Below are 9,699 nucleotides of genomic sequence, written 5' to 3'. Positions count from 1 at the left end.
CCATATTTTGAAAGTGAGTCAAAGGCCACTACAACAATATCTAACTCTTGAGAGATAGGTTAAGCAATTGTAATATTCAATGATCTTCAGATTTTTAGGGTAAAGTTTTCCTTTTTTCGTACTCGAGTAAGAGTTCAAGTATTCGAGTCCATCCAGGTCATATAGGATGTTCAGAGATGTAAATATATTCCCTCGTATTCTTCCTTTTGGGGTATGAGACCAGTCGGTCTTTATCATCTTGTTTGACAAGTCTTCGTATGATGTAAAGTTGTAAACTATTACACTACTTTTTACTAATTTGGATATTTCTCATCTAGCCTAGAATATAAGATAAAGAGGCATATGACAACCAGCACTGGATGATTTTGTATTCTGATAGTCTCTAAACCACTAAAGTGAAGGACCTATCAAACAAAAATTAAGCGAAAGCCTCGCACAAGTTTTCCTCTTTAAAGTTATAACAATAAAACAACACCCATTGTAATCTCAGATTGTGGAGTTTGGGGATAAAGTGTACACAAATAAAGAGACTGTTTCCGAAAGACCCTAGGGCTCAAAGACAAACAATTTTCCGCAGGTTTGAATAGGAGAACTTTCCTCTCTAAAGTTGCATGGCATTATTCACATACATAAGTAATCGACATACCAACAGTAGCGCAGCAGCACCACAAGTATTACTAAGCTTCAAAGTTGACTTAGAAACATATTGGACGGTCCATACAAGATAGAAATCTCAAGACAAAGCAAATACTTGTACTTAGAAAAACACAAGACACTGTCATCCATTTATCTCCGGACTCGGGTCGTCATTCAGTTGCTTTTCCTTTGCTGCGTCTGCTGCTACTGCTGGTTTCTACAAGATAACAAACCATAGAATCCACATCGTCCCCAAATAAGCTATAAGCCTCAATTACTCGTGGATAGCTGAAACCCATCGATAGCATAATCTGGATGCAGTCGCTAAAGGTGGAATCTGGCAAGCAGAGCCCATCTTCCTGCCGTTTCTCACTACCAGATGACCCTACAATTCAATGTTAAAATTTACAGTTCAAACCCGCAAACTTATTGATCTTACATCGATAGAGGTGCAACCTAGAAAATAATGTAAGATACTTTAAACTTCATCAAATGTAAGCTCAAACTTACTAGCTCCTGAAGATGACGGCTCAGCTCCGGATGTGGAAGACTCTTGACAACCAAGCTGTTGTCTAAACCTATCACGAGCAATATACTCAGCCCTAGAAGCTTCAATCACCATGCGTTCCATCTCCTTTTCAGTGAGCTCAAGATCTGAGTAGAAGCGTCCTTCAGCTAGAAGCGCCTGAAATGGGACCATTTAACCAAATAAAAGACCACATGAGCATCTAGTTTTTGGAAATCATTCCATGAAATTGAACTTTCTAGGTACTTAACGTTATCAATCTGTTGGTCCTGTTGAGCTTTAATTGCAGCTTTTACTTTATCCTTGTCAACGTTTGTCTGCAGGAGAAATAAAAAAATATATTTCTGAAACTAACATATAGGTTTGCAAAGAAACAACATATCATATATAAAAGACTAATGATGACATCTAAAGATAATATGTAAAGAAAAACATCAGCTTCACTAAGTTATCTCATTACAGGACCGCAAAGCGATTAACATGTTTGTTTGCAATTAGAGAGTTTACCCCTTGCAGAGAGCTAAACCCAAGCCCAGCACCAACTGTTAATCGGCGAGGATCAACAAGGGAGTTGTAATGATTTCCATGATGATAACTGAGACGGATAGGAGGGCTGTCTGAGTTATAACTTCCATGGAACGTGTTCATTGGTTCTGCACCAGCAAATTCCACAATTTAATGCAAGCAACTAACAGAGACAAGTCCACACAGCTGAGCATCACAATCATCACATCATCTCATTTCACAAAGAACAACCAAAAGTCAGGAAGCGAATTTACCGATGCTGTAAGAATATATATGGATAGGGCGGTTATACATTTCAGATAACGCTTGGATTTCCACATTGTTGCCGTAAACCTCCAACATAGTAATGAAAACATTAGTCTGGTTAGTCTGACAAAGAACTGACAAACAAAGAAGGATAGGCACACAGATAAATGGATGGATAATAGATAGGCAAAACACGATCCACGAGAGCGACAAATAGCAGAAGTCTTTAAAAGAAATGGATATTTGCAGTCCATATGAGTCCTTTAATCTAATATTTTCCTAGAAGGTAAATAAGTAACCTAAGAAAAATCAAGCAGCAGAAACCAACATAAAATGATCAAGAACAGAAACGCTGGTGCAGGTAAACTGAACACCCCATTCTCCTCGGGATAGGGAAATAGAAAGGAAATTTTAAATATTCATTTAAGGGGTAAAAAACACAGAATTTAACCACCGACCTCCACTCAAAAGAAAATAAGGAATTGAAGATACAATGGGCAATACAACATACGAGATAATCATATGCATCATAAAGAAATTAGCAAATAACTAACAGTAGAATATAAACGTTAGAGGTTCCGATGAGAGTAGTATACTTAACAGTTTGAAATTATTTACCAAACAACTAAAGAAAAGTGAATTCACATCGCAGTAACCAGATATTTTTTTCTGGGCAATCTCTTCATCATTTTTATGTTGGACTTGACATAGTTCCGAAAAACACTAAAACTGTCTCTAATGACCATCACCTAGAAAATGAGTCATCCTGCATCCTGAGAGATTCTATCAACAGATACCAATTTTTTCGGTTATGCGTAATGCTCCAATTCTGCTTGTGCCAAGATAGGACAGAAGCAACATAATGACTCGGAGAGAGAATTTCTGAATAACCACATAACATACCTTGTCTCTCCTTTTTCTCTTGCAATAGGATGTGAATCCTTCAGTTATAAACTGAGAAAAGTGGTCTCTTTCGCGCTCCTACAACAGAAGATGCTCATCGAATAAATAAAGAGACAGCAAATAAGTTATAAGGCTGTGCAAAAAACCATATAAATGATTAAGAAACAGACGCACCACCAATATACACAAAGGGAACAAAAGGATATGAGATTATGCATCAAGCACATAGATTTTAACCTCTATTCAGCGGAACTTCCAATACTGACTTCCAATACTGACTTATGCAAGAAGATGACATCATGAAACGGAAACCAAACAGTAACAATATGCACTTTTACATCTTCCATCACCCATGCCCCAACCAGAAGCTATTAACAAGGCACCATAACCTTAACTCTAGATAATGTTTTAACCTCTTCTTTTTATTATCTTAGAGCACACCAAACTGTAGGATAAATTTCAAATTTAACCGTCACTTGGCTAGATGAGGTTTAGTACCTTAGCTAACTGTAGAGAAGGGTCCCTCAACTTCTAATGCTAAATGAACTGCAGGTTTTTACATATCTTGGAAGAGAAAGGAAAAATGGAGTCTGGCACGAAACTTAGAACATTTCCTCTTACGAAAAACCACCACTATTTACACATCCTAATCCCTATAACCAGAAACTAAACTAAGCCTGCCCTCCCACCCTCAAAGAAAAATAAAGCTCATCTTTGGCACTGCCCATCACATTGCTTCAGGAAGAATCATACATATACCATTGGAAGGATATCATACTGAGGATTATTGTAAAGACAAAGAAAAGCTAAGTCGACCAGGTAGCTTGATAAAAAGAGGATGCCCGCAAGAATCAGTTCAAGTGGCAAAGGTTGAAGGGCTTGTGACTTAGGTCGCAGGTCCGTGCCCTACATCATCCGAACTAAGCCTAGTATTTTAAGTGGAGAGGGGTGGGCTCATTATCCCCGAGTTTCGAAGGTGGTTGGTCCAGACGAAAAGGGAAAAAGCTTGATAAAAAGAAGCTGGGGAACAAAGCATGGGAATTATCATTGGCAACAAGACAGGGAAATATTAGCACTATTAAAGAGGCAATGATTTAATGGTTTCAAGAAATTCTAGAAGGGAACAATAAACTAACAACAAACACTAAAATGCTACGAATATCAGTTGTTCCTCTTTCTCTTGGGGTAAATCATTCTGTTGCTTTTTTGCATTCTAATCAGTCAATTAACCAACCAACCAAATTCATCCCAATTATATGTGCTGGCTATATGAAGACTTTACTTTAAGCTCTGGCTATATGAATCCTCCCTATTCATTTCGCTCTATTCAGGAGGCAATATTATGGTATGTCTATTCCATTTAATACTAAACCTGAATGCTGATGTAGCACGTCTAGATTAACATGATCAAACAAATTTAACATTTAAGAAATTCATCAAGGATTGATTTTTTACATCGACGGTCAAGCTACCGCAACCCACCCTCTCTTGATTCCATATAACAAATTTCTTCTCTAGACAGATTTTTCAAATTTACTTGACATTCGTAATTTATATCATGAATTCCAATCACTAACTTAAATATGCTTCAGTGAAAAATTAGATAATCAGAGAGAAAATGACTTTCATGATAAAACAAAATGTTCCAGTATTCTCTAGATAGAATAGTGAGAGGATATAGATGGGAAAATCTGAAAGAACAATTTCGGCTCTCTTAAATGTACAGGGAGTGGCTATAGATGGAAAAATAAAAAATTTATGTCCATTAACGAATTATGAAATGCTCTCACCATCTCTAGAACACAGCTCTGCGCAAGCGCAGGTGCTTGGAGGGATTTGAACATCATAAGACTAGTCTTAAATTACACATTAAGAATATAACGCACAAACCATAAATGACAAATATTGTCAGTCAAGGGGAAAAGATACTTTAGTTCAGATATTAAAAAATATGCAACAAAGGATACCCTGCCATGCCAAGAACCTACTATAGATAGGCATATTGGAAACTACTTTGGCTCTCAAATTAGCAGATTCAGTATTTGATTCCAAAGCAGAGGCTTAGGAACAAGTTCAATCACTTTTCTGAATCTACCTCTGCGTCACACATAACGTACTATGTTTATTCTGTTAGTGCACCTTCTCTACTCTCAGTCGTACCAGGTCACTATCGATCAAATTTCATAACTAACAAATCAAGGGAAGAGCTGATATAACTGATGGCCCTTTGATGCACAAAACAAAATCCTAGCTTCATCTCCCTATCTAATGGCATGTTAAGAAACAGCGTTTCTACAAGAAACTAAAATCAAGTAATAAATTTCTCGACCTGCAAAAGAAAGATAAAATGAAGTAGACAAATAAAATCGCATTCATAACAGAACGTTTAGTGGAATCATTACCATGTAGTCGATGCACATCTGCCTGACCAAATCATAAGCTTCAGAATCACCATATACTTGGTCAGCAACTGCACGGAAGAGGCAGTTCCCATCTTCCAGCATTTTCTTAACTTCTAAGCCTTTTGCTCTTCTAATATCACTTTCAAACTGGTGCTCTCTCTCCTAAAACAAAATTGTCAAGTTTGCAATTTCAGATATGTGCAATCTGCTAGTCAAATCAGTGTACTTGTGAATTACTAGATAGATCATTCTTCACTCATGCAAAATTACATGAGCGGAATGACCATTCCACTTTGTGCTTGCTCAAGCTTGCCATTCCGCATACGGTAAACAGCCACTAACTGTTTAGAATGCACGATTTGCACAGGACAATGCATTGCTGATTGTATGTGCTTAAGAAATAAAGTTATAATAACCTTCCAAAAGCACATGCTTATAAAAAAAAATTATAAGCAATGATCAACTCTACTCCCAAAACAGACAAGGGGATCATAAACTGCAGCCTTGATCAGTTTCTAGTAGATAATTTTGGCCTTACCATATCATTGCGTGAGGATCCAAATTTGGGGTTCTGCTCATCGGCACTATTATAACCTTCACTTTCGCTGTGGGGCCGCGGAGAGGATGGCCTAGATCCCGTAGGTGAAGTCCTAGTTGACACATTAGGCCGCCCAACAAGTTCCCTAGATCCTAACCGCACTGCATTTGAACTACCTGATGAAAATTTCCTTGGACTACAGCTTAGAGACACAGGTTTAGGAGGTGGGACAGGAGGTGGAGGTGGACACGAACTACCTTTAGCCCCCTGCACAGAAGTTCCCTCATTTTCCGCTGCCTCAACACTTGAACCACTAGATCCTTTTACAGAGTCCCCACAGACAAAAGCACCATCACCTATCTTCTCATTGTCAATAATCTTTTCTTCAAGATGGCTTCTGTCACAGCTGAAATTCTCTAATGAAGCATCATCACCTTCACCTTTGTGGTTGAAAGAACCAACTGAAAACTCATCCAAGACAATAGATTCTGGAAATTCTCCTACCAATTCGTCATCTTTCAGAGCTGATGGTACCTGACTAGTGCTAGAAGCCTGTGGCTGCAATGGAGCTGAAGAAGATGCAGATGATTCAGGGAGTGAAACTGATGACCTGTTCTGGTTTGACAACGACGATGAAGACCCTGTAGAACCTCGCTGAACAAGTATCCGTGTCATTATTGTTGCCCTTCTTCAACTACAGAACCACAAAATAACCACTCTGCCTTTACCCAAATTAGAGAAACACTTTCAATTTGTCACGCTTTCTGGCTTTTGGGGCGGTCACACCAATACCTTTACTGAATGATTTCTTGCAGCAGCCTACTTCCTTTTGATCCTCGCGAACTACTTTCTGCATTCCCGTATATATTCTCATGAGACCTTCAACTCCAAAAATCTTCTTTGACACAACAAAGCCTCTTCTCTTTATGTTCCTTGAAATTTCCCAAAAGTAAGCCACGTGCTTAAAACTGCAATTACGACCAACTAATCATCACCAAATGCTAGATAAAAGATAGTAATGTAAAAGTAATCCTACTCCATCACTTACACCACAGGAATATATATATATGAATCAACTACTTCTCAATCCCAAAACTAATACAGACAGATACATGATCCTCTTTAACAAATCCTCCCTCCTTGGACCCAATTTATTCCAATGCTAAACAATTTAGGGTTTCTATAATTTTATTAGATATCACATTTATCCCACAAACAATTCTCTAACCCAACTAAAAACACTGATGGTAAGCAAATAGAATAACTAAAAGAATACATCAAAACAAGGGTAATTATGCTAAAAACCTCTATACTATCACTCAGTTTCAGGCACACGTGTATTTCTATTGTAAATCAAAGACTTAATACCCTGTACTATTAAAATCTTTCAGAAACATTAAATAAATTCAAAATCCAAGTAGACAAATTAGATAAATCCTATAATAATTCACAAGAGACCATCGAAGGCTAATAAGATTTTTATGTTACAACCACATTTTTTTGAACAAGTTCAAACTTTTTAACAAAGGCAAGTCAATAGTAGAAAAACTAAATCCCAGAGACACAATCAATAAAGATAAAGATGCATTAAACAAGGAACGGCGCCAGAGCTTACAAATTGGAAACCCTATAGTTGACTCGGGGAGAATTACGTAACTCACTTGATTATGACAGACCTAACTGAAGCAGAAATTGCCACTGGCTAGGGTTTAGTATATAATCTGCGAAGCGGAGGAACGAAAAGAGAATGAATTTACCTTCTAGGCGAAGGAAGATAGTGTATATATGTATGTATGTATTTGTGTGTGTGGGTGTGTGTTTTAGGTGGCGAAAATGGGTAAAGCTTGAGAGAAAATGGGAGGCTGGGGAAGAGAAAGAGAGGAGGAAGGGACACGTGACTTAAGAATTTTACTGGCGACTCCGTTGGTCCCGTCAACGCTCCGTGAAGTGGTGTACATAGAAGCGCATTATTTGCACGTGTGGAATGGAGGAAATGTTTCTTCTTTTCCCTTTTATTTTATTCATGGAGGAAATGTTTTCAACATATCGAGCTTCATTTCCTCACTAATTTAAGTCATGTACTTTATGAAATTTTTTAGGTTTTTATTTAGTAATTTTCATTGTATTAATATTAAGGTAAGAGTTAGTAGATAATCGAGTGTATTTCTTTTCTTTATTTGTAGCATTAATATTATTCTTGTATTTGTTTGTACTTAGATTTATATTATTTCAGGTTGTTTCTTTTTCTTTGGTTATCTTATTATGTTGTTGTTGTTTTTGCTTGTTGTATTGTTTTTTTCCTATGGCTTCTCTGTATTTCTTTTCAACAATACTGTGAATATGCTTTCTTGAACCGTGGTTCTATCGAAAATAGCCTCTCCGTCATTACAAGGTGGGTACAAGATCTGCGTATACACTATACACTCTCCCCCAGACCCCACTATGTGGAATTTCATTGAGTTTTTTGTTGTTGTTGTTGTTATTAAGAAAATAGAACAAATATTGAAATAACAATCAAATTGGTAGTTTAATTTTCATAGAAGATAAAAGCGCCTCAAATTGACTTTCCAAACTTCATAGTGATATTTTCAGCTGATTAGAAGCTTGTGAGTTGTGTTAAAGAGAGTCCGGAACCCAATTGTGGTCTTTTTGGACTTAAAATACCGAAATAAGTGTAAAAAAATTTGGTGACCAAAGTATATAAAACGCGTTTTACCTGAAGCTGATAAGACGTTTAGGTAAAACGTGGTTTGATAAAGTGTTGTATATAAAACGCTTTACTAAAAGCAAACCCCCCCCCCCCCATTTTTAAATTAGTTCCAGCGGTCCCACCCCCCCACCCCACCATTAACGATCCATAAAACTCGAGTGGACCCCAGCCCGGTCCCATAAAAAGTAAAGAGTGTTGGTCGCACATCCTAGTTAAGGTCTTCTCTCGTTGTGGGTTGCTCGTTTCGGACTCAAATCTTCAATTTTTCAACTTTTCAAAAAAACATAAATCGAGGTATCAGATTTAGTTTTTGTTGAAACTCGTATATAAAAATTGCATATTAGTTGTTTTACGTTGTGTTCTAATGTTGTTTTGTTGTTTTTTTTGCGATTAAACTGGTATGTTATCTTTATCTGGACTTAGATATTAGTGTGCTAAAAAAATATGTAAAAAATGAGAAAATCATTATTATTTGTTAAAAAAATGTAAATAAGTTTTCTTTACTGTCGTATATGTATTTTCGTGATGTTTTTGTGATTAAATATATTTGTTGTTTTTATTCTGGTTTATATTATTTATTTTGCTTAAAGACGAGTAATATAGTGCCCTTTTAGGGTAATAAATGTATTGCCTTTTAGCGTAATAAAATGTAGTATTACTGGGCCTCAAAATATCGAGCCTGGAACCCATATTGTGGATATTTAATACTTAAATATTGTTATAATTATAAAAATTAATTATTTAATTTATAAACAGACATATAAAATAATAAAACTAACATGTAAAATAATAAAACTAAACATACAAGAATTCAGGATATCTTGGTGCTTATTGGGCCTGGAAACCCATATGTGAATATTTAATAATTAAATATTATATAATTAAAAAATTAATTATTTAATTTACAAACAAACATATAAAATTATAAAACAAATATGTAAAATAAGAAAACTAACACATACAAGAATTCAGGATATCTTGGTGCTACTAGGCCTCAAATATCGAGCCTGGAACCCTCATGTGATTACATAATAATTAAATATTTTATAATTATAAAAATTAATTATTTAATTTACAAACAAACATATAAAATAATAAAAATAACATGTAATTAATGTTGTTTAATTTACAGTAGACGACATGGAGGTGCCGCCTATTCATCCCGGACCTTTCAACGATGAGCTACTGTCATTACAGGGCGATCATAGGTCTG

The 9,699-nt window shown here is 36.2% G+C and overlaps 1 protein-coding gene across 3 annotated transcripts; it reads right to left on the bottom strand.

The window, feature by feature from the left end:
* Positions 1-455: 455 nt before the first annotated feature.
* Positions 456-7,686, bottom strand: LOC109238221 (OTU domain-containing protein 5-like). 3 transcript variants are annotated; one of them, XM_019404645.1, is made up of 9 exons: positions 7,392-7,686; positions 5,777-6,744; positions 5,239-5,400; positions 2,837-2,914; positions 1,942-2,020; positions 1,670-1,815; positions 1,414-1,479; positions 1,147-1,321; positions 456-1,021 (listed from the first exon to the last, which is right to left on the bottom strand). In XM_019404645.1, exons 2-9 carry the CDS (start codon positions 6,449-6,451, stop codon positions 807-809), a joined length of 1,596 nt encoding a protein of 531 aa, XP_019260190.1. In that variant the 5' UTR covers positions 6,452-6,744; positions 7,392-7,686; the 3' UTR covers positions 456-806. The 3 variants fall into 3 exon arrangements, with proteins under 3 accessions (XP_019260190.1, XP_019260191.1, XP_019260192.1); XM_019404646.1 differs by having other exon boundaries at positions 7,438-7,686; XM_019404647.1 differs by having other exon boundaries at positions 7,534-7,686.
* Positions 7,687-9,699: the final 2,013 nt, after the last annotated feature.

Source organism: Nicotiana attenuata, unplaced genomic scaffold (genome assembly GCF_001879085.1).
Source record: "Nicotiana attenuata strain UT unplaced genomic scaffold, NIATTr2, whole genome shotgun sequence".
NCBI classification, from domain to species: Eukaryota; Viridiplantae; Streptophyta; class Magnoliopsida; order Solanales; family Solanaceae; genus Nicotiana; species Nicotiana attenuata.
The sequence above is the reverse complement of the archived record's forward strand: the minus strand, read 5'-3'. Positions and strand labels throughout refer to the sequence as shown.